Source organism: Gadus chalcogrammus, chromosome 7, assembly GCF_026213295.1.
Source record: "Gadus chalcogrammus isolate NIFS_2021 chromosome 7, NIFS_Gcha_1.0, whole genome shotgun sequence".
NCBI classification, from domain to species: domain Eukaryota; kingdom Metazoa; phylum Chordata; class Actinopteri; order Gadiformes; family Gadidae; genus Gadus; species Gadus chalcogrammus.
Window position 1 is genome coordinate 16,897,183 of NC_079418.1, and position 26,269 is coordinate 16,923,451.

General features: G+C 45.7%; 1 protein-coding gene across 1 annotated transcript in view; it reads left to right on the forward strand.

Annotated features, from left to right (window-relative positions):
• Positions 1–398: 398 nt before the first annotated feature.
• LOC130385238 (cytoplasmic polyadenylation element-binding protein 4-like) overlaps positions 399–26,269 on the forward strand; it is a 32,189-nt gene continuing 6,318 nt past the window's right edge. Inside the window, 10 exon segments of the mRNA XM_056593655.1 lie at positions 399–791; positions 1,744–2,688; positions 2,690–2,983; positions 9,700–9,790; positions 16,335–16,385; positions 19,378–19,401; positions 21,123–21,293; positions 22,517–22,606; positions 23,674–23,792; positions 24,750–24,864. Coding sequence (XP_056449630.1) covers positions 1,789–2,688; positions 2,690–2,983; positions 9,700–9,790; positions 16,335–16,385; positions 19,378–19,401; positions 21,123–21,293; positions 22,517–22,606; positions 23,674–23,792; positions 24,750–24,864 — 1,855 coding nt within the window. The 5' untranslated portion in view covers positions 399–791; positions 1,744–1,788.

Here is a 26,269-nt window from a genome sequence, read left to right on the forward strand (position 1 = left end):
CCAGTAGAGAGGATCATCATGACAAATGCTCCACGAATGTACTGAGGCACGCTCTTTATAATGGTGTGTGTGTGTGTGTGTGTTTCTGTGTGTGTGTGGGGGGGGGGGGGGGTGGGCATTTTCTCACGATCTGATACCAGCTGGATCTTTAAAGGTTCGACCTCAGTAGGCGTACATAGTGTAGTATTATTCGTTTTTTTTTTTTACCTCAAGAGGCGTTACTATAATCGGCATAGCACCATATATGGATAAAATGGGCGGCCCCTGTAAGCTTTCCACCAATGAAAACCCCCGGACAGCTGAGGTGTGGCAGGTCGAGGGCGGGCTCTCCGCAGGGGGCGGAACTCCTACCGGAAGTGCGCCGCGGCTGCTTTCTGCCTGTCACTCGGCCGCGGTGGGTTCCAAGAGAGGGGCAGCCAAGAAGCACAGGACTCTACTGCCGGCTCGACTGAAGACATCCAACAGATAAACCGACATCGTATAAACAATGAAACAGACCTTGTAGTCTTTTGTCATAACGCTGGCTGAATAAATGTCATACATCGCCACGTAGCGGATAAACGAGGCGCTAGGAACCGGATCAGGCAGAGAGAGAGAGCTGTGTCATTGAGCAAGGCAGGACACGTCAGGGGAAGAGAGAAGAAAAGCTGACCGACTGCACCGTACGAGTCAGCTCTCGCATAGCCCTCCTCAAGCCTTCTCTGCCGGGTAGTTTGGTTGAGGACATCTCATCTAGTCGAGGCAGGAGACCAGGAACTCGAGGAGACCGTCGCCAGGATCGAAGCCAAAAGGTGAGAAGATTTTTTTTTTTCTTCCAGCTAGCTAACCTCCGTGCTAGCTGCTACTCGGCTAGCGTTAGCTACACTGTTCATGTTAGCGGTCAGGCTAACGCCTCCAATCTATACCAACCGGTCTGTCTTCGATGTAAAACTCAAACAGTGTATACCTCACCCATATGAGGTGTTTTAACATCAGCGATGCATCGTGAGGACGAGATACGACACGTCGAGGAGGATTATCCACGGACTTGTGACAGCTGTCAAACAAGGTCGAGGGTTTTCTCTCCGTTTGTCATTTTCTCATCTCGAACGGCATCGGCATACGACGGTGTTCAGATATTTGTTATATGATGTGTGATTAATATGGCAATATCATGAACCATAAACCACCTGTCAAGCGTGATGGGTAGAAAGCTGTCTCGACGCTTGATTTGTCGCCTCCACTCGCGATGCTAATTAGCCCGGTTTGTGGCTAATTAGCCCGGTTTGTGGCTACCAGCAGCTCAGCAAGGCTCGTATATTGGCAACGTCACGGGGTAACAATTAGCCAAAGTCGAAGTCGTTTGTATTTCATTCTGCGCGCCGTTAAAAGAGTCGCTTATTCTTAACTTCAAGTGTCTAAATAAAGGGTCTATATAGAAATTCGTTGTGTAAGACAAGCCGGTTCCTATTTTGAGTCCACACACACACACACACGCACACGCACACATAGACAGACAGACGCATAGACACGCATAGATAGACATGCAAAGATAGACAGACACATAGACACGCATAGATAGACATGCAGACACATGAACGAACACACGCACACACAAAACCACATGAACACACACGCGTCACATGTCACAAAAAGATGTTCTTGTCTAATTCATATGTTGTCAGCTAAATCTTTCAAAGTAAAGCATTAGAGGGCCTGCTAACTCAATGAATGCCATCCTATGTGTTCCCCCCCTCTCAATAGGACCTAACGATCACGGGTTAGCATTTGTGTGGGGGAGGAAAACAAATGGGGGATTACGGGTTTGGAGTCCTAGTTCAAAACAACACTGGCAACAAGTCTGCATTCCCGGTCCGACTCCACCCGCATCTGCAGCCCCCACACCACCACCAGAATGTGTCGCAGAGCCCTGCTGCCTTCATAAACAGCACCACAGCCGCGGGGAATGGCACCACAGGGGGGTCTCCCTGGCTCTTCCCTGCCTCTGCCACCCACAACAGCATGCAAGACGAAATCCTCGGGGGCTCGGAAAAGCCCAAAGCACAGCAGCAACAGGAAATGCAAGAAACGCAGGAGAAGCAGCAGCAGTTGTCCCCCGGGAATCACCAGGACAGTGGAAGTGGCGGAGGGATAATTTCAGAACTGGAGAAGGCCCGCTCGGAGGACGGTAAAGCAGACAACGGCACGCCAGAGGGAACCAACGGGAAAGAGAAACAACTACGCCTCGAGTCTCCGGTCCTGTCGGGCTTTGATTACCAGGAGACGTCGGGGCTCTGCGGAACGGGCCCCATCCAGTCCAGTACCGGCTCTTCGTCTCTCACCGGTTTCAACAACTGGTCAGCCGCCATCCCGCCGGCGCCCTCCACCATCATCAACGAGGACGTCAGCTTCTTCAACCCGGCCTCGGCCAGCAACGGCCCGCTGCTGTTCCAGAACTTCTCGCACCACGTCAGCCCCGGCTTCGGTGGAAACTTCTCCCCGCAGATCGGGCCGGCGGCCGCCGCCTTGTCCCAGCACCACCCGCCCCCACCACCACACCCCCACTTCCAACACCCCCACAACCAGCACCAGCAGCACAGGCGCTCCCCGGCTTCGCCCCACCCTCCGCCCCCCTTCCCACACAGGAATGCGGCCTTCGGCCAGTTGCCCCATCTCTCAAACAGCCTCAATAAGCCCCCCTCCCCCTGGGGTCCCGGCCAGCTACCAGAGCCCCTCCCCCTCCCCCGGCTCCTCCACCTCTTGGAGCCCGGGCGGAGGCTACGGCAGCGGGGGGAGTGGCTGGGGAGGATCCCAGGGAAGAGAGTACCGCCGGGGCCTGAACGGAGGGATGACCCCAATCAACTCCATCTCTCCGCTGAAGAAGACCTTCCCCAACAACCACGTGGCGTCCCAGAAGTACCAGCGGAACAGCCCGGCCGGATTCAACCCCAAGTCCTGGATGGACGACGGCGTGGGCCGCACTGACAACATCTTCCCCTTCCAGGTCAGAGGTCATTTGATAGTGTGTTGATGGTTTATTTTTATCGTTATGCAAGATATTCTTTCAGTTGATTATCTCATTGATCAATATAGATTTTTGGCGAGTGTATTGTTCCTCCTATATATTACGTGTATCCTTTCTGAATGCATGCACCGCTTCCATTTCCCCTCTTCTTTCCTCTTATCTGCACAAGCAGACAACGATATATCCGATAATCATCTTCTAAACGAAAAAACCCAAAAGTGTAATGCCAGTTATAGTGGTTGCTAATTCAGCGTGGGGGAGGGTGGGAGTGTCTTGGGGGAGGGGGGGGGGGGGGGGGGTGATGTGTCTAGGAATAAGGGCGGGGGAGGAAGATTTCCATGGATTTCCATACTGCATTTATCAGCACGTTAGCCCTGGCATCCGTCTCTGGGCGCTGCTCCCTGGGCGGCGGGTCCCTGATGATGACTAATGTGGCACTGCAGCAAGGTGTGGCACGTAGACAATGGTGGGTGGGGTTGGAGAACGTGGGGGGTGGGGGTGTGGTCAGAAAGTGGGAAAGGTGCAAGAGAGACGAGGCTGAGGTGAGAATGACGGGGAAACTGGGACAATGATGAGGGATGTGATGTGGGGAGAGATGAAGGCACTCGAGGAGGAAGGGATTATCCTTAAATGTCCTCGACTGTGCAAAGGCGAGGACATTAAAAAAAAAGTTACATGGATAGATCCAAATAGGGCTCAATTCATAACATCTACTCTCTACCTGGTCCCAGATCTCATGGCATCGGTCCCCTCGATTCTGTGGAATGAAGCCTAATGATTACCATGTTATTAATCACAAAGGGACCTGGCCTCTATTGCCTATGAGGCTCTGCTTAAAAACCTGCCTTGTTTTATTTATCGTCTTCTCTTGATGCCAAGGTCCATGTCCAATAAGGCAGGCCGGTGGACATTAAGGGCTATCATCACCCTTAATATATGGCCCACAGGATTGATAGTGAAAGGTCTAAGGATGAAGATTAATTAGTTTTATTGATTACCCTCAGGGTGGATCATCCAAGCTGTAGTAAGGCGGCGCGGTATGCGGCAGAGCCGGGGCGGGGAGGTGCCCCGGCGTGTGATGTGATGTGGGGGTTGCGTTAGACATGAGGAAGCCTGGCTGACCACGCAAGTTTGACGGCTCCTCCTAACAGCATGTATTTTATCCAGGCTATTTCTGATGACTCACTGTATATACCTTGTTGGGTTAAGTCAATCAACATACATCTACTTCTATTCAAATGCAGTTTTCCATTGTCTTATCAGATGGCTATCTCTGTGTGTCTAACACCATCTAGAAAGTCTCACCTGACTGTCAATATGCTAGTGACTGTGTCAAGAACGCCACTAATTGGCTTTTAGAAGAAGCCGATAATCTGAATTCGATTCTCTAGTTATACATCTCAAAACAAACCCCACTAACTTATTGATTTGGCAAGTTAAACGTCTAAATTCAGTGCGTCTTATGACACTAGCAAATATAAACATGGATCAGAATGATGGAGAACATTGTATGTAATGATGATGATTAAAAATGCTTGTCAAAGATACAAGGGACCACAGGGACAACCATTTCTATAACTTAAATGTGTATCAATGTTTGTATCGCATTGCAACTAAACAGGGATTGTAAACCTTATTCCAGGAAAAGAGCTGTCGGCTCAAACATTTCGTAGGGACTTTAAATGTCCATATACAACATGGTTTAGAAGCTTATGCCAAGTCCGTTAAACTAGGATTATACCATGTTCGCTGGGTGAATTTATTTTTGATAGATCCTAGCATTGAATTATACATTACTCCTGGTTAGCCCTAGTTTGATTGAAAACATTATTAATGTTTCATCATTAATCGTTTACCATGCTTACATTATATATTGGTCAATATATTAGTATAGTGGTTCTACATTTTTAAGAGGCCAAAATTGCATTCCAACACCAAAGACTACATCTCACAAGATATTTCTATCATGCCTTAACGTGTTGTTGAACTAAACAAGGTCATTCTTATCTATGAAGATGCACTCTCTTAAGGCTATCGCTTTTGCACCATGCTAAATTAGCTGTGTGTGTGTGTGTGTGTGTGTGTGTGTGTGTGTGTGTGTGTGTGTGTGTGTGTGTGATGTGTGTGTGTGTGTGTGTGTGTGTGTGTGTGTGTGTGTGTGTGTGTGTGTGTGTGTGTGTGTGTGTGTGTGTGTGTGGGGCGTCCATTTTGCGCATGGGAGTCGAGTGTCTCTGCCATTATGCACTGGCTGCAGATGTAAGCTAATGCCTGGTTACTGTAGCAGGCTGCCTCCCTGGCCTGGTCTACAATCACATCAGCCCCAAAAGCCTTTTCCATGTGCCCTCTAGATACTGCAGAGGGAGAGGGGAGGCCAAACGGCCGTGCCATGTCACTGTGTATAAAGCTAAATAAAAGAAAGTAAAGCAAGACTATGCAGGGAAATCTATGCCTGGATATGGAAAATAATGCAAGGATTGGGGGCTTTAGAAGTACACAAAAAATTTTGAGGCAACTTTTGTGACCTGTTTTGTTGGATGTGGTTAAACCTCAGGGCCTTATAGCTAGCTACATGGACCTGTCCACAGTATCCAGAGAATTTACAGGTCCTCATTTTGGGGATGATAGAATGCATACAACAGGTTCTCCAGGTAATCTTCATCCACCCGCTGAAGTTGCAGTTTGATGAGATGTGTCCTTCCACCAAGTAATTTGAGCAGCTATAAAATGATGGACATTGGACTTGGTATTTACCTTGGTTCACACCCTAGTGGATGAATCTGTTGAAAATAAACAGATTCTGAAATGTTAGCTGATATGTTGCCTTTTATAAATATATGATAGGTTCTGTCTAAACTGCATTATTTCAGTCCCTGTATTTCAGACCCGCAAACACATACTTTTGGTTTACATGTCACTATGAAGGCCTTTCAGCATAAAATATAAATGAATGGCCTTTATAGGCGAGTGTGGTTGCAGTCTACTCAACCTGTGGGCTTCAAAGGGAAGTCTTTACTTTGCTAATGGAAATAGTTTCTGTAATTGAGGGCAAAGGCCGGCCGAAGAGCTGGTGCCACGCGGCCTGCTTATTAGCCCGCTGGAAATAGTTTCCATTCTAGCAGAGACGCAACAGATGGGGATTAGTAGCCTTCATTAAAGAATTCCAGTTGTTTTTCCTGCTTGCAGTCACACAACATGGGGGTCATGCCCGGTCTTTTGATGAATGCTATACATGCCAAAATCAAGTCTTCCAAGAGTTTGAGACTTGATTGGCACTCACTCACTCACTCACTCATTGACTCAAGAGTTCAGGGGCCACCAAGTAACACATTTTTTATAATGTGGAAGAGTGGGGTGTGCATGGTTTAACCATGACCAGGCTGTTTCTAGACGTTAAAACAAAATAGCAAAGGTGCCCAAAACATTCTCAGCTATTTTCTCTGTCCATTGCCTTGCACAGTGTCACTCACTATTTATCCCTAATTATTTATTGACCATATGATGCTCTATGGTAGACATTTTATCCAAATTGCATTACACACAATCATTAATACATCATCGATCAATCAATCTATCAGCTTCATTACTTCTTCTTTCATGTCCTAAAGGAAACCCTTAGGTTCCTACTAGGCCTCACCTCTTACAACCATGGCCTACGGTCAGCAAAGCTAGTATGGCTGAGGAATTTGAATTCTTGGCTAGCTGGTGAAGGCAGTCTAGTCTCATTGAACTTGCTGTAATAGTTGTCCATGGTGAGAGTAACACAAGAATGGCTTCTTTCTTGTATTTTTAGCTAGGCGTGTTGTTGAAACATCGCACTCCCTGGATTAGTGCCAACTGACAGATCTCTGTTGTTAGACTTGATTTTATGGCCTTTTAAAAAAGCTTTGTTCCTTCTAATTTAATTGGTATGTTAAATCTAAGAAAATGTATTAAAGAGTAAATAAACACGTCTATCTAAGTGATAAACCAAGGTCATATTTGGTAAAGCTTAATATTAAAGACTTGGCAAAATTTGGACAGTGTATAACTGACGTGAAACTTACGAAAGCAACGAATGAACGCACACACACACACCTCTAGTGTGTAAGTGCTCTCATAATAGACACGATGCACAAACGTGACGTAGCTGCAGGGTGAGGAGAAGGCACGGGAGTGTCCCAATCTCTTTGGCCCAGCTTGTTGTGTGATAATGCAGTCTGTCCCTACACAGTGGCATGACGCTGAAACGCCTGCCTCTGTGGAACCTGTCTCACAGCCCTTTTGCATGTGTCTCTCCACCTCCTACCACTGGCTGATCACTACCCTAGCTCTACAAACCGTCTCTACACACAGACCTGTGCTCCCTTGTACCCAAAGACAGCCACTGCATGCTCACATAATGCTGCAACAAAGGGCCACAGAGCGGACCATATGTTCGGCACTTGGCCGAAGCCTTGTTGGGCTGCAGGGGCCATTTAAAGACACGTTCTTTAAAGCTCCCGGTGCTCCCACCACCTTCATTTTGTTTCAGTTTCATTTACCTAATTGATGTCGGGGTAAAGGATAAGACGATCTCATCAACTGTTCTTTATTCCTTATCCCTCCTTACTCTCCCACCACCCCCCCTTCGTGTGTGTGTGTGTGTGTGTGTGTGTGTGTGTGTGTGTGTGTGTGCGTGTGCGTGTGCGCGCATACGGAAAGACTTTGACATGAAAGTAATTTTGGCCGCATGATGTAATATGAATCCTCTTTGTTTTTAGACATTGTTGATTTTGATAATGTTGAACGCTCCTGTCATGAAAGGAATGGAATATATTTGAATTCACACTGGGACCATAGTGGGACCAATGTGCAGGTTCATCCATGGCAGTTCATGTAGTGAAACGAGTCGCCTTTCTTTTGAGCTATACCGTGGGTTTAATACAAATAATGTGAGCGTCTCTTCTAACCATGGATGTGACCCCTATGAAGCGTGTAATCCTCGGCTGATTGGCCCCTCTGCGTGTGTCTACTCTATACCCCCATGTCCCTGCGTGTAACCAGTACGCAGAGCGGCGTTTGGGCTGTCACATGGCCCCTGTTCGCTGTGGCTGGGGCATGTGTCTGATGGTGATTGGGGATGTTTCGTCTGTTGGGGTTCTGTGTTTGCTGGTAAACCAACCCGTTTTGTAAAGGGAGGAAGACAAGCAGATCGGAGGATTTCATCTCTTGTTTGCGACTGTTCAGTCCTCTGCGTGCGTGCGTGCGTGCGTGCGTGCGTGCGTGCGTGCGTGCGTGCGTGCGTGCGTGCGTGCGTGCGTGCGTGCGTGCGTGCGTGCGTGCGTGCATACACCTAATTTCTGATAAAAATAAATGAGTGTTCCCAGTATCGTATGTCTTAAGTGAACCATGATACAAAAAACTAACACAGAACTACTTTTGTTTAATGCAGTCACTGTACCTTGACGGAACCATATTTATAAATAAAAGCATAATTTAAATAGGTTGAAAATGATTATAAAACACAAATGCCCACTGTAGTTAATGTGATCATTTGAGGCGTCTTAACTCCTGGACCCACCTAGCTATTTGGGCTGTGTGTTGTCTGTGTGAGGGTCATGTGACCCAAGGCCATGGCCTGTGTCCACATAGGTTGCAGAGGCAGCTGTGAGAAAATGGTGTACTTGGTCTGGCCTATATCCCCGGGTGGATGTTTGTTTTCGGAGAGAGTGTGTGCTTGGGCGTGCTCGTGAAAACGTGGCCTGGTTGAACTGCTGTTTTCTTGTGGAGGAGGAAAGCGGTGGTCCATTTTGGCTAGGTTTAAGAACGCTAGCAGGCCTGCTACTAAAACCAGTGTGGCAGAAACTCAAAGCGGGCTGTTTATGTTGATCTGAAAATATGTGTGGGATAAAGCACATATTTAAAGGAAAGAGCATATGGCTGATTTGCTAATCACGCTTGGAATCCAATATCTTTAGACATTATGGGCTACTTTGAAGTTTTGTATCACTCAGCCCTTATTTTCATGGGTCTCAATTGGAATCGGTGACGCAACAAACACAGAAGTCTGATTATCTAGTTACATTTCCAGTAAGCTTCAATCTGGGTCATGGTTCATTACCAGTAGGAAGCTTCTTTTTTTTTTTCCTGTTGCATATTCTGTTTACTTATGTTCACTTGTGCTAGATATCTCACAATCAATTTGGTTGGAGTTCAAAGGATACTGAATTTTTATGTCACCACCACTACTTACCTTTCTGGCAATTATCATTCAGTGATCACAGGATATCAAGTCAGTCCTGCCCGACCCGTGGGCAATATCCTGTTTGTTTCTATTTCAGATTGTGGGTAACAGATTAATTGATGTCCATATAATTATTTGAATGTAAATCTATCTGCAACCCATCAGCGATAACCAGTTCCAATTAATAATAATATAATAATTTATAATTTATATACACTATGCATGTATGTTTGCATCACATTCACAATTCCAACTCATTTCTTGGCATACACATACCAAAATATATACTTGTGTATATTGCAGTATGCTGCATTTTATTATATTTTAGTCTGACATCTATAAGAGACCTTTCTTCAAAGCGTTTTAGACCGGGTTCTTTGTCATCGGTAGTAATAGCTGGTTGATGGCTGAAAGTCCATAAAGCCACTGATAAAAAAAGAGTGCAATCACAGAACAATTGTACTAATCAAGCATCTCTTGTCTTTGTGTTCAGGAGCGTACCCGGTCATTCGATGGCTTCAACATGAACACACTGGAGAGCTCCCTGATCGACATCATGAGGGCCGAGCAGGACACCCTGAAAGGTGAACATCTTTGGTTTCATTACAGCTTGAGCCAACCAGGCTCATCCTGGGACAGCCGTCACTCTGACGCCAAGAGGACCTCTGTGAGCTAATGGAAATGATGTAAATGATGTTCTCAATATACAAACGACAAAACCTTGCATCTAGTTTGAATGTCCATCTCTGAATTTTTTTCTGGTGCATTTTCTTTTGAACGTCACTAATTTGATGGTATTAAAATGTTCTGAGTCCATTGAACACAGCCCTGTGCCTGTGAACCACAGAGTACCCACAGGGACACTAACGAGTGATCCACTCAGTCTCGTCCTATACCATTTATCCTAACGTCTTGCTCAGTTGTAGAACAAGGAATTTCTATGCGAAGATATTCACAGAAAAACATGTTGAATTCTCTAACGGCTCCATATTGACAAGGTGATATTGGATTTTTTAGTTTTATCGATTCACTGCCAATGACACAAATCAGATTAGCACTGGAGATAAGATGAACACAAAGACAAAATGGGGGATGTTTTGTTTGTTGCACGCTAGAACTGCCTAACAAGAATATAAAACAGGATCACATTACATTAATAAAGCCTGTAAGAACCTGGAAAGGAAACACTCCATCACAATATCTCTATCTTCAGAAGCCCACATGACACCCGAGCTCATGTGACCACATTGATGTTATATTGATGTATCTCTCCTCTAGTCTTGACTGGCTTAGTGAGGTGGAGCGGCGAGCCGGGGCCTTATTGTTGATAAGTGATGGACCGTCCTACCTTGTTGACCACTGCTGACTTCAATCCACTTACTCAGCAGTTCAGAAATGGAATTGCCTCTGGAACCAGATGGGGGGGGGGTGGGGGGGTGCAATCGAAGACCTGGAAATAAATTTGCTGCAAGAGGGAATTTTAGAGTAAAAGGAAGAGGGTCTGAGCCACCAAAGTCAGGAAGATGGTCAGGAGACGGACAGGGGGGTGGGCAGGAGATGGTTAGGAGGTGGTCAGGAGATTGGCAGGGGGGTGGGCAGGGGATGGTACCGGAACACCCTGCTGCTGGGTTTTCTCCAGCCCAGGGGGGGGGGGGGGGGCGTAATTTGCAGAAAAGCTATTTAACCTCAATCCATCGCTCCTCAAACCTGGCTGTGACTTGATTAGGATAGGCTTTTTAAGTGACTGGAGAGTGGTGTACGAGGCTGTCTCTATTCATCTTGCTTCTCCATTTCAATTTCTCCTCTCCCGCTTTCTTTCATTCTTCCTCTCTATTTCTATTCTTTGAGTGTACGTCTATTCTCGTAGTGTAACTGGGATATATCGTGGAATCACGATGCATAGCAAACTGTGTTAATTATCCACCAATTATACACGATGAGTCACGTTTCCAATGTTCTCCAATGGATTCAACGTAGAATTGCTGCTTATTAGTGTATCCTGCTGGTTCTATAACAGAAAAGTGCAGGAAGAACGGTGTCCCCAGCTTCGGTGTGGGCGAACACACATGGAGTGTATAAAAGAAAGATTAAACTGACTTGAATGTGTACATCTGTGGAAATGATCACAAAAAAAGAAACGCCTGCAAAACGTCTTCTCAAGTAACCTCATGTTTATGGACCATGGTGGTATTTCTGGTATTTCTTGTGTCTATGTCTTGTGGCCATGTGAGTTCATTTGCTAAGTTTTTTGCCTTGATTGTTGAAATTAAATCTGTTTGGCAGGGCTCTGAACGTTGGACAGTTTGAAAATGGTAAAAGGTGGATTATATATTTTAAGAGCAAGGTTTCTTTGGTTCTATGATTTCAACCCGGATTTGGTGTTCACAAAGTACCACTATTAGGGAGGATGTAGGGTGCCTCCCTGTAGGGTCGGAAGTGAGTTTAGGGCGTCCTTTGGGATTCCAATATACACGTCTACCTAGCAACATCACTGTACACTTGTGTTTCCTACATCCTTAGTCTACATATAGACACAATTAGCTTACATCCATCAGCCTACATATAGATACACTTTTCTTACTTCATCAGCCTACATATAGATACACTTTTCTTACTTCATCAGCCTACATATAGATACACTTATGTTTCTTTACATCCATCAGCCTACTTATAGATGCACTTACCCTACATCCATCAGCCTACACCTATAAACACTTAACTCCTATAGAGTAAATCTCTGCATTAGCTTTGCTCGTGTTAACATATATCTACCCTGCAGCATTATCTTGGTCTCTTGATCAAACTGTACATTGGTGGACAATAAGAGGCAGGGGCTCAGTATAGAGCTAGATCCATTTATTCTGTCTCTACTTAACAAAATAAACACCAGCCCTGTTATAGTGTTTACATCAGGGTGTGGAGTGTTTGAGTAGATGTGCAGGATGTGAAAATGTTTCACCTTTTATGACTCTACTAGGCGTGTGTGTTCGACTCCTTCATCAAATCTCAATAGCTCCATAGATGGCCTGTATAAACAAGCCCAATGCACATTAGTGTCATGTTTACTGAGTCGATGGCCTTAACACTCATGACCTCAATTTATAACTTGCTGCTCTAAATTTAAGCAATTACAATTCCACGCTAGCTCAAAGTTGCAAAGGAAGTACCAGAATTGAGACACAATTGCTTGAGGAAGCAAAAATAGATTTTTCGTTAGTTACTCTTGAACTGTACCTACTGTACCATTTATCTTCTTTGCCTGAAGAAAAAAAGTCCTAAATGTTCATTTGTCCTAGGGATAAACTACAAAGCAAAGAGAATCCATTCTGTCACCTTCCAATATGATGGTATATGCTAATACACCTCAGAGATTCTTGTGTGAAGTATTGGGCTTGTATAGGGTGCATTTCATGAAGCCTAATATTCATATATCTGAGGGTAAGGGTGTAGACTGCAAAGCCAGCTTCACTAGTTAACGCATATTTTTAAGAATAATGTACAACTATATGTATTTTTAATTTGTAATATGTGTTCAGGCAGGATAACTTGGTGTTGGGCTGTTAACCTTGCTAGTTTTTATTTTTTAGGGGATGATTATCACCATAGTTACCTGAAGTAAGTAATTAACAACACAGAGGTTTACTTGCCAATGTAATAGTGGCACTGTGCCACCTTGTAACATTTTAAAATAGGGAAGTAGCGGCTAAGACATTTAGTTTCTGAAACGGTTTAATTGGTTACATTTTTTATTTAAATAACGCTTCAGATGGCAAAACTGCAATTCACATAAGTGCTGGGTGGAGGAAGTTGGTGTCCTTCAGATCCACTGTCGGTCTGAGTCTGTCTGTTACAGCCTCAATGTAAAGCGGGTCACACACCAGACTAGCCACGGAGCGCCGCGTCGATTTGGGGTGTGATCTGTGTTCCACACAATGAGTGGTGATGAATGATACTGTGATGCGTGCCACGGTTTGGAGCATTGCTGTAAGTTTTAGCGCTGTTGTATGGCGGCGCTAGTGATTGATCTCTCATTGAAAACATTGGAAGGTCCAATGAAGACCCACCGCTTTGAGTGTACGGGATTAGTTCAAATGATCATAAAACTGAATAGGTTGGTTGGACATTGTGCAACGTTTCATTTACAATGCACTGCAGCATTAGTGCTATTCAAGAGCATGTGAGGAAATGCACTCTTGTAGAGGATGGACAGCCAGAGGATAAAAACACATTGTAACTCGTTCCCTTAGCAGCCTGCTAAGGGAACGTAGAGCTGTAGGAGGAGTATATTACCTTAGCAGCCTACTGTTATTAGGAGGAGTATATTACCGTAGCAGCCTGCTTTTATCGGTAGAGCTTTTTGATACAGGAGGAGGGGAAAAAAAAAAAATGTGCGCAGTAATTGCGTTACGGGTTAACATTGTCAGTTGACCCGTTCCATCGCTAGTAGAGGCTTACCATAAACCTCACCACACTAGTCAGAGTTCGCCAGCATGCAAGTTCAGTAGTAATCAGGCTTGCTTAAACTTGTTAATGCTTTCTTGATGCCATTTTCTTTTGGTTTCAAGGTTGGGCGTATTTGCTAAGCAACATGATAAATATAGTGAGTAATTTAACTGGACTCCTTGCTACAATGTGGCACTAATGTTTTTATTAAGTTGAATCGGGGTCATTTCTACTGTGCATTATCTACCAAGATGGATAATGCCTAAAATGGACTAGAAATGTCTGTGATTGCCACACAAACACTCAGACTCACGCACACACACAAACCCCTCTCTCCATGATTCGCAAGGTGATAACTCATTGATGGAAATAGCTTGGTGGGGGAGGTGGGCGTATGAGTGGGTTACCAACACCACCATCTTTGTAAAGATAATTATTTAAGTCTGTTATTCCGAATAGGCTCCAGGCTTTTTTTTTTTTTATCCCAATCGGCCATTCTGTACAAGGTCCTTACACGACCGGGGCGGCCTTCAAAGATGGCCTCATTCTGAATCCTGTGTGTGTGTGTGTGTGTGTGTGTGTGTGTGTGTGTGTGTGTGTGTGTGTGTGTGTGTGTGTGTGTGTGTGTGTGTGTGTGTGTGTGTGTGTGTGTGTGTGTGTGTGTGTGTGTGTGTGTGTGTGTGTGTGTGTGTGTGTGTGTTGAACCCCCAGCCCGTCCTCCACGGTGGGGTACGCCCTCACACCTCTCAGCCTCTCTGTGCTGCTCCGCTCTCCCTCCTATAGAACCCATACTGTATAATCTGTCCTCATAATTGCAGTGTTGCTTTTACAAGGCCATGCAATGTGAGGGTAGGTTGATGTGTAACTAGTGCTTTTCAGTTCAGTTTTCTCATGGGCAAGGTTAAAGAAGAAAACGACAAGAATATGCATGATTATGGAGTCCCTGGCAAGGCGTCGTCTTTCTTTATGTTGCTTCACTGTCGTTTGTTCTTACTATTGCTTTTCCCCCCTTTATGCTGTTTTTGTTCTTTCCGTCTCTCACTGCCCTTCTTTTCTCTTCGTTGGCACATGTGTGTCGGTCTCATTCTCCTTTCGCCTATCTATCTGGCTGTGTCTCACGAGCACACCGTATCTATGAATTTATACTGCTCTCCATCGCTACGTGTGTATCCAGAACATCTGCTGCCCTCTCAAATTAACACGCCTGCCCATAAACAGCAGATAGAAAGCCAGGGTGCATATGCTGACGTACTGGGGAGAAGCGCATGCGATCAGAGAGTGTTACTGTAGAAGTGGCTTTAGATGTCTTCAGGCATTGTCGTGACTGACAGAAAGGATCCCTCTGTTCTGCTGTGTGTGTGTGTGTGTGTGTGTGTGTGTGTGTGTGTGTGTGTGTGTGTGTGTGTGTGTGTGTGTGTGTGTGTGTGTGTGTGTGTGTGTGTGTGTGTGTGTGTGTGTGTGTGTGTGTGTGTGTGTGCGTGCACAGTCCTTGCGTGCAGCAGGCGTTTTAAGGTTCACAGAGCGGCCACACAGTACACCAGACACTGGGTGATGTGGTATGCTAATGTGTGCCCACATGCTATGCACACAAAACAAACAGCATTTGTGACCACTAAAAACAACTGTTTGTGTACGTTCGGCCACAGTATGTGCATACATTGTCGTGACACAGAGCATGTACTGTAATGAGATAATACTGTTTTGTAATTGCACATAAACGTCGAAAATGTATGAAAATAAATTGTGAAAAATGCACGCATGACGCACCTCTGATTGGTCCATGGTAATGGAATCTAAAATGTATCTTATTTTACACTCCACACATTATTACATAGTAGAGCCTGTATTAAATGCATACATACTTGTAGTAATTACATTTTCACTTTATATATTTTGCCATGAATTCCTGATTAACAAAATGTGCAAATAATAATATATTCAATGTTTCTCAGGCTCAAACTGCAGTGTGCAGTGGTTCACTTCATGGTCATAATGTTCAGTATGGTTGTTTTCCACATCGGAGTATCTTAAGTGGCCTTCACAAGGACCCGGGAGGGACTGGAACACACCTAGACTCCCATTCGCCTTTGGTTGTCATGCGCCCTCTACCCAGCGGGCCACAGGGCAGCATGGACACAATATGTGGGCCGTCAGAGGATGGGCTAGTAGAATTCCGTTTGAGCCCGGCGTTGGAATGTACCGATAGAGAGTGTGGGGGGGAAGGGTGTTCACAACCGCACAACAATAGCTGTTCTATTCAACACACTGCAGTCCCTCCGGCCCGGCCTTGGTGGGCACAGAGGCTTGGTGGGCATTGCTCACGTGTGGATGGGAGTGTGTGCATATTTAATTTGAGTATGGGGAATGTCTGCCAGTGTTGTTGGGCCAGGCACATGGAAGGCGTATTCAAACATCCAATGTGATGAGACAGAGTGTGATGGTCAGATTAATTAATTTAAGTGACTCAGTTTTATCTGTTTTATACAATCAAACGTGATCTCTGTCATTATGTGAAGGCATGCGTGTTCGGGCTAGCCAATAAAACAACAAACAGCTGATGATAAAAGCAAAATGTATCATACTAACATTCGTTTGCTGAATCTGCAGAAATGGCTGCACACTCATTGAGGTGTATTCTTCAGGTGCCATTTTGTTCACGTTCTTTTTTTGTGTCTCCCTTTGTAGGTCGTTTGGGGTTCCCCCACCCAGGAGCCGAGAGCCCTCTACCCCTCAATGGTATGTTTAGGAACCTCCTCTGTTTCTAGTAGAACCTCCTCTACTATTTCTATAGGAACCTACTCTACTGTTTCTATAGGAACCTCCCCTACTCTGTTTCTAGGGGAACCGCCTCTGTTTGTATTGGAACCTCCTCTAATGTTTGTAAAGGAACCTCCTCTACTGTTTGTAAAGCCCAGTTCAGACCAAAGATTCACCTTGCAACGGCTTGCAACTCGCAACGCCTTGCAACGCCTTGCAACGCCTTGCAACGAGACGGGCTGCGACGTTCTAAAACTGGGCAGTTCACACTGGCTGCAACGCGCTGCGACGCTAGGTGGTTTCCATAGCAACTGTGAACGCTCTGGCACAGCTGAGAGCCGCAACATTATCATTTGCGTAGGTTAGATTAGTTAGGTTTGCAATTATTTTTATTTTTATTTTGCTTGAGAGTAGGCTAGAGTTACTGTGTTTTGTCATTCTCAACTACATCTGCATTGGAGTAAATAGCTGGAGCTTACAGTTAGTTTATATTACCCGTTGTACTTGGATACATTGCATTTTCCGTTAGTTGAATTTCAGTTTGATCTGTCTTTGGTCACCATCGGCTCAACTATTACTTGGAGATGGATAAGTTAATCATGAAAAGGAGAAGACGGCGAGTTATAAAGCCAAGAATATGGAGCCGCAGTTGGTTACTTCAGCGGCAGAAACAGGGTGCCTACGCCAATCTGTGTAGAGAGCTGGAAGTCGGGGATATCGACCAACGTCGGTTGATCCTCCAGCAACTGAATTAAGTTCTCCTCCCTCTCCTCGGACCAGAAGTCTGCCATCTTCGGATCTTTTTATGCTGGAGTGGACAGTACGGTACCGGGACGGAGTAAGGCCGTGACGTACAAGTTGTTCTGTGCTGTGATTGGCTGAAGAGGAATAGTTAAATCGCCGCGTTCTAAAACTGGACCTTGCGATTTGACATGTTCAATCTCTGGCGACTCCTTGCAACGCCTTGCGACGCCTTGCAACTCCTTGCAACGGCTTGCAACGACCCGTTCACACCGCCCCTGCGACGTTCTAAAACCGTCTCGTTGCAAGCCGTTGCAAGGTGAATCTTTGGTCTGAACTGGGCTTAAAGGAACCTCCTCTGTTTCTAGTGGAACCTCGTCTACTGTTTCTATGGAACTACTCTACTCGGTTTCTATTGAAACCTCATCTGTTTGTATGGCAACCTCTATCCTCTAAGACTTTTCCATCTTTATGTAAGAGGCTGTATCAGCTTTCAATGTGCTCCTGTTCAGATGGTACCCTCCTCTACTTCATGCTCCTATAGGAAACGAGGTAGATGGACACCAAGATAAATATAAAGGCCCATCGGTAGCCACAGGCTCTGAGCCTGTTCCTTCTCCTTCTCTGTTGCCTGTCACTCTCTCCTTAATGCATCTCGTGGTCGTCACAGTGACACACCCTCTAGCTCCCATGACTCACAGTGGTAGTTTATTGCCTTCTGGTCCTGAGCCAGAGGGACGAGATGAAGCACCCCAGAAATAGGGAGGAGAGTGGTGGGGGTACATTTGACATCACTACAGCTGGCCAGGAAGCCGGTGCTTCTGACCACCCCCCCTGTCACATGTTCAGGCGCTGTAATCTAGCCCTGAGACAGATGGCGCAAGCAGATAGGCCGGATTCCGAGGTTACACACACACACACACACACACACACACACACACACACACACACACACACACACACACACACACACACACACACACACACACACACACACACACACACACACACACACACACACACACACACACACACACACACACACACACAGCTACAGCTCTTCCTCCCTCACAGATACGCTTGCTTTCTCTTTCCATCACCCTCCCTATCCATCTTTAGTGCATGCTCTCTAATTGCGTGCATGGTCTATCTCTCGCTCATTCTGGTTTCCTCTCTCGTTCTCTCTCACTCCTTTCTCTCGTTTTCTCTCTCTCTCGTGCTATCTTTCTCTCCTGCTGCGACACCTTCCCGTTCCATCCCACTAGAGATCTGCTTCTTTGCACCATCTTGCTCTGTCCTCACGCGTCAGTTTTTTTTTATAGCATACTCTACTCTCTTTTAATCAGCCAAAGAGGGCTGCGTTGCTTCGTTCACTCCATCCCCCTCCCAGCTCCCCTCACTCGACCCCTCCCTCTCTCCCGGCTCCCCTCCCCCCCTCAAGAGCTGCTGTGTCCATCTGGTTCTGCAGAGAGCTGGAAGCAGATAGAGGGATGGAGAGGGAGGAGCAGTGGGCTCTGACCACTTCCTGCCCACTACAGTCTCCCCGCACTCTCTCACATTAATTCATTCATCTCCTGCTGGGTGGACCTCGTGGAGATCTCTGTTCACTGCAGCGTTCAAATGGGGTTAATAGGGCTGCTGTTGTGCGCCCTGGTTTCTCTACCTGTTCTAGAGGGATGAGGGTGAATGTTCTTCCCATTCCTGTTTTGGGTGGTTTAAATGGGGTGAATGTTCCTCTGGTTCATATTCGGGGAAGTTTAAATGAAGGAGGAATCGTCGTGTGGTTCCTATTCTGGGAGGTTTTCATGAGAGTGATCGTGCTTAACACTGTAAAAACCTAAACGCAGCCTGAAGAGCCGTGGTACTGCGGTGTTCTGGTAATCTAGCACTACCACAGATCTCCTGTGGGAGGGACTTTGCACCCTTATCCATGGACCTCCAACCAATATAAACATGTTGGTATGTAAATGTTTCTGTATGAGTACATATGTGTACATTGAGAGGTCTGTCTCCATCCTTTATAAAAACTACTCGTGTTGCACCACGTTAAAGTGAGGGCAGAGTCATGGGCTGACCTCTGCTCTGCGGCTGGGTGCTAAACTGGCAAGGGCATTATGGGTCCGCTCCCCTGCGTGTTGCAGGCCACGAGAGTCCTCTGGATTAAAGCGGCGTTATGTATAATCCTTCCTCTTTCATTTTTCTCCATCTTTTTTTCTTGTTCCACATGCAGCCAGGAATTATGGCCGGAGACGAGGTAAAAAAAACCAACAAGCACCCACGTTGCCTTAGTCCATGTTCCCCATGCTGCACATCTGTGTTGCCTGTGTTGTTAGCTTTCGCTTATTGCTGTCGTTGTTTTGTCTTGTGGAGTGATTTTAATTTCCGTTTTATTTTGACAATGAATGCAGTTCATTCATTTCATCAGTGACCAGAATGTCTTGTGGGCATGATGTCTGTCGTTAGGCTCATTAAGTGTTGTTTCTTGTCCGATTAGTGAAAACAAATTCTGTCGTGGAGTGCTGACCTCGCTGTGCACTCTTTTCTGACATTGTGAAGTCTGACACCAAAAGTCGACCGCCTCCCTTGCATCTATGATGGTTCAGCCGGAGGCAACAAAGGGATAGAAAACACAGACCATAATTTAAATCTGCAGGAACACTGACACATGGCCCTGCACATGGTCCAGGAACACAAACACACTGTGACACCACACAGCCAGGCATGCACACATTCATGGTCAAACACACATGCATGCTCAAACACACTCGCACACATCACACTGCATAAGCTGTGGGCTTACCCCCTTACATAAAGCAGTATAAGGCAGCTCTGAGCTGGGTGGATTGGAGTTGGAATAGGCCAGGCAAGGCTTAACCTCCAGGGAGCGTACAGCATGGACAGACAGACTGGCATTACACACACACACACACACACAGAGACAACACACACACGGACGACACACCAGGGACAGACGACACACAACGGGGACAGACGACACACCGGGGACAGACGTCGCACAACGGGGACAGACGTCGCACAAACGGGGACAGACGTCACTCAACGCCCCCACATATAGAAACCTATAGACCAAACATAGCGTAAAACATATGGTTCTAGGTGAGTTCCATAAATGTAAAGCCGTGTTTTACCTAGATAGTCCCAGATTTCTCTACAGTGTACAGTAAGGATTTGCATGAATATGTTCAGCAGACCTGCACGCGTGCATGTGCATGTCTTCATGACGTGACTGGATGATTAGGCCAGCTAATGAAAGCAAAGAAAGCACATGCATTTCACATTTCAGGGATGCAGCTTTCACATACACCTTTTACATCATGTCTGCATGCTGTAATACTTCTCTTGCATTTGATTTGAGTCCTTTGATTATTATGAAAGGATTTGAGTTGAAAGAGGTGGATGTCCTGTTATGAATCTTTAATTTCTTTCAAGTTTTTGGCTGTATTACATGTGTTTGACCAAACAACGTCCACCAAAAAACATGAAACTTTTCCACCAAATGTTGCAGCAGATTGCAATTTCTTGAGCTCTTCTCTGTTGGAAGATGACCATGAGAACTTTTGATGACACAATCTTAATACACGTCAGACTCTGAATGGAGAGATCCAACTCTACACTAAATAGTAGTATTTCCACAACAAATATTTATAATAACCAGATTTTTAAAGGAGGACTCAAAAGGACTTACAAGATAAGTTTATATTAATAAGGTTATATAGAACAACTCCTTCTGTACAAGAATGTCCTCAGCCACGACAGCAGTGGGGTGTTAAATCCAATTATGACATTTTAATCAGATAAAGGGGGAACTATCGCTGTTTCATTCCCCAAATAATTGGACCAAGTGTTTTATTTTCCCCTCAATCTAACTGCAGCAGCGACAGTGAAAAGGCCTCCATTTTGACGTGACGGTTATTCCTTTTCCCTCAGCAAACTAAAGCCGCTTCTCGCCCACAGGCCACTCCTCCCTGTTCCCCATGGAAGACGGTTTCCCTGACGACGAGCGTGGCGACCAAGGCCTGGCCGGCCTGGGGTCCCCTCACTGCTTCCCTCACCAGAACGGCGAGCGCGTGGAACGCTACTCTCGCAAGGTCTTCGTGGGAGGCCTGCCCCCGGACATAGACGAAGGTACACCCAGCCCCCTGGCCCCTCCCTGCTGGTGTCCGCGTGACTCCTGGTGAAACGGGCCCCCATCTTAGCAGGGATGGCTCTCCAAACAAGGCCGTCCTCTGACAGCGCTGACCCCCCCCCCCCCCCCCCCCCCCCCCCTAGTGATTTACCGTTTAGCTGAATTGACTTTTTTTCTTTCTGTGGATAATCCCCTCTTGGACGGTGTGGAGCAAACATGGTCCATGCACATTTAGCTTCAAATCTATTCAGAAAAGTCCATACTCTAATGAGCATGTTTAAAAAGCCTCCTCACCAGACTTGACAGCTATTCATCACGTAAGCTATTGGGAAGTTCTGCTCCCTCACCAACAGAGCTTGCGGACGCCAAGAGAAGGTTTTTTCGAGGCTGCTTTCAATAGGATTTTATCATTAGTCACTGTGAAATCAGCAGTCCTAAAGCGTTCTCGTACCACTGCAATATATCCGAAATCCTCAATGTCATAGATATTTTCCGCAGTGATTTTATTTCTCATGCACTTAAAGGCATCCGTGAGCTGTCAGCTCTAATTCTCTGCAAGATCACAGGCTTTTGTGGTGCAGACAAAGCAGAGTTACACAGCAGAATCAGCCGCTGCCAACACAGGGCTAGGAAGAGGTTTACCTTGGTGTAGATGACACACTGTTGGAGAACAAAAGGAAGAGGGTAAAACACACTCAATGCAAGTGTAGGGGCTCTACAGCGAGGATGTTGTCTTTAAATAGATCAGCTGCTCACTGCATTGGCTCGGATTTGATTCGTCAGGCGGCCCGATATAGTAAGCGCTAGGGATGGTTCAAGTAAAAAATACAACCTGTTCAGTCCTCTAGTCACGGTTCATGTATGCATTGTTCGGTTGCGCCGTAATCACAGTACCCCAGTGATCTCTCAGTCTTGGAGGATGTGTAGTTGCTGTCCCGGCGGGGCTAAAGAATAACTTGTTCTACTCACTTTTCATTCGGTGGCCCCCCTCCAAATTTGGTTCTAACCCTTTATTTGCCGCTTCGTCTCAGTGTTTTAGAGTAGTTTTTCACGTACCATCCATCCGTTTTCACATAACATCCATTTTTAATTGAATTGTAAAATGTTATATCACTACTACTAAATTTTTTGCTTTCCTTTTTAATCGATCAATTACAAAGAGGAAGTTTGATTCCAAAGAAAGTCTCTAATGTCTTGGGGGTTGTGCCGTTTGCTTCTACAGATGAGATCACTGCCAGTTTCCGCCGCTTCGGTCACCTGTTTGTGGACTGGCCTCACAAAGCAGAGAGCAAGTCCTATTTCCCTCCCAAAGGTGAGACCTGTTCTTCCTCTTCCTTTATCTGTTGCATCGATACGAAGAACGATCACTCATCACAGGCAATGATCACTTGATTAATTATGTATTTACTTTTCTTTAAAGCAGTGTGTGCAATATCGTTACTTAATGGAATGCTTCATCTAAAAATAAAAGTTGTGCATCATTGGAGTTTATTCGCTAGTGCACTACTGGTCTTTTGATTGTAGTTTAGACACTAGTGCTCTACTGGTCTTTTGATTGTAGTTGACTCACTAGTGCTCTACTGGTCTTTTGATTGTAGTTTAGTCACTATTGCTCTACTGGTCTTTTGATTGTAATTTAGTCACTATTGCTCTACTGGTCTTTTGATTGTAGTTTAGACACTATTGCTCTACTGGTCTTTTGATTGTAGTTTAGTCACTATTGCTCTACTGGTCTTTTGATTGTAGTTTAGACACTAGTGCTCTACTTGTCTTTTGATTGTAGTTTAGACACTAGTGCTCTACTGGTCTTTTGATTGTAGTTTAGACACTATTGCTCTACTGGTCTTTTGATTGTAGTTTAGACACTAGTGCTCTACTGGTCTTTTGATTGTAGTTTAGACATTATTGCTCTACTGGTCTTTTGATTGTAGTTTAGACACTAGTGCTCTACTGGTCTTTTGATTGTAGTTTAGACACTAGTGCTCTACTGGTCTTTTGATTGTAGTTTAGACACTATTGCTCTTCTGCTCTGGGGTCGCAGAATAGGAAAGATTGCAGGCAGGGCTGCTCACCAGTGAGTCACAAGGTCCTGGCAGGACTTCAGCCGTTGGCGGTAGGGCTGGTTAGGACAACAACATAGAGGACGTGACCTTTAAGCCGCATTATGTCGTCATGAGTGAGATGGCGCTGTAATGCTTTGTCACGGGACAGTATATGCTCTGTGAGTAAAGCGTTGTGTGTGTGTGTGTGTGTGTGTGTGTGTGTGTGTGTGTGTGTGTGTGTGTGTGTGTGTGTGTGTGTGTGTGTGTGTGTGTGTGTGTGTGTGTGTGTGTGTGTGTGTGTGTGTGTGTGTGTGTGTGTGTGTGTGTGTGTGCGTAGGTTATGCCTTCCTGCTGTTCCAGGACGAGAGCTCCGTCCAGGCCCTGATCGAGGCCTGCATCGAGGAGGACGGGAAGCTCTATCTGTGTGTGTCCAGCCCCACCATCAAAGATAAGCCGGTCAGTGTGCACACAGATCCTAAACCTAGATACACATGCACGCCCACACTCACAATAAACACACACACGCATACACACACACGCACACGTAATCATGCATGCAACACACACACCAGGCCTATCTGCATGTATATTTAGCCCGACGGGTGAAAACCGAATACTGGCCTATTTACAGTGTTGCCTTTTATATGACCTCAGTGAATTGCTTGGGGTAGCAATATTTGAAGACTTATAGGTGCCATTAGTGCTGTGCTCATTACACTAGTCCGATAGGACGACTAGGAGGAGTGCAGCCTTCATACCCATGTGGTTCATCAGGGGAGGGCGTCAGCAGCCCGCAGAGGGTGCAGGGGTTACACTGAATGGTCCCCTGATCATCCATCATGGCACCAACCTGGCGATCTACTCCTTCAGATCAGGATGATCAAGGATTACTCCTAAAGGAACAACATTATTGCAATTAATACAAGCCTAAATAAAACTGATGGAATGCATCATTGCCGCCTTCGGGCAGGTGGGGAGAGGAATGATACCGACCATTAAGGCAACCGTCATCCCCTGGGCTGTCCAGCTGCTTAATGCTGACCACTAACTTAACATGCAGCATAACATGCTGTAATGCACTTTATAATGGGTGTGAGTGTGATGCGTGTGTTGTTGATTATATAGTGTGTGGTTGCTTATGTGTGTCTTGTGTTTTTAAGCTACTGTCATGTGCCCCCTTTAAATTGCCCCTCGGGGACGAATAAAGTGATTTGAAATGAATTGAATTAATGTCAGGGTTAATTTCATTTTTGAATGTTGGAAATGAGTGACAAGTGGTGCTTCTCCAAACATGCCGTAGGTCTAATAGATTAAGAGAATCGGAGCATGCTTTCCCTCACGGTCCATGTCTGTGGTTACTGAGCCGCTGTCCCTGAAGCTGATCTGAGCCCCGATGGTGTGGCTCCTCAACAGGTCCAGATCCGCCCCTGGAACCTGAACGACAGCGACTTTGTGATGGACGGCTCCCAGCCCTTGGACCCCCGCAAGACCATCTTTGTGGGCGGTGTCCCACGCCCGCTCCGCGCAGGTCAGCCCCCGTTTGATTCTGCTCTCTGAATACTCTCCTCCTCAGACGGTATTTTTTTTAGACCCATTCTATTCCAAAAAGTGTTACGCAGCTCCAAAGCTGGTGGTTTAGTCCTTCAGGGAATGGGAGGCTGCATCACACCCGCGCCATCTTGTGTGATCCAAATAACCAATGGAGGCAGCCAGCTCTAAACATGGCGCGGACAACACGGTGTGATGTCAACTTTCCCTATAGGACCCGGAAGCAAACATATCCACACGTTCTCATGCTTTATTTACACCCCACTGCACTCATGGACTTGGAGACCGACATGGTTCTAGGTACATTCATCAACCAGCTACTGAGCTCTTCATTTTGATTCACAAGTCAAAGTGCCAATCAGTTAAAATCCACCCCCTCCTCAACGTACCCTCACAACCTATTTAACTGTGGCTTTGCACTCTGAATTCAGAGTCATCCCTCTGCTTAGACAAACAGCCACCAGCTCCAGCCTCCAAGTCCCAGTCTGTCCCCGAGTGCAGTGGCTGGAAACACAGAATGGATGTGTTTTTGTTACTTAGTGAACACTGTCTAGACGTATGCACTCACAAAACAAAGATAGGGTTAGGGTTAGGTAACGCTTGTTGGGCTGTTGGGCACCGAACAGATGGCATAAAAAACTTACCATTTTCACAGAGGGGATGAGTTGAAAAAGAATCCTGGCTGATTCAAAATCACATTCATCGACTCCTACCTTGAGACTTAGACCATGTCTACAATTTCCTTGGGTCTTGGAATACCGGCAAAACGATTTAGGCATATGTGGGATACATTATGTACAGGGGTTTACGTTTCCTACTTATGTTTACATTTCTCTCTATTATGAGCGAAAGCTCAGAAATAATGTTAGACTGATTAGCACTTCCTCTGGGTATATGGGAGGGTAGATGATGAGGGAAATGAGGTCCAGGAGCTGGTTGATGACGAAGTAGCCTGTGCTAAGCCTCAGTTGATTGACCCATTCTTCTGAGACATTGGACCCCAAAGCGCTGGACTATAAATATCATGTACTTGATATAGGATACTCTCATTTCCTGCTTAATCCTCCTATAAACATTAATACATTACCATTTATTTTTCATAAATATGTTTTTCCATAACTTTAACATTATTGTATGGATATAGCTATAGATGGATCGATAGATAGGGCTGTCAAGTTGTGCTGTGTTGGTTGATATGCACATATGTTCGATCGAATTCCCATTGGTGGGACAATCGCTGGTGTTCCTTTCATGATGAGAAAAGTATTGAATCCATTATCCATGGGTGGGAGTGACACATGCTGACCAATAAACCTATAATACCTAATAAAACCTAATAGACCTATAAAAAACATCAGGTCAAAGAAGTAGTCTGTGTGGCAGAA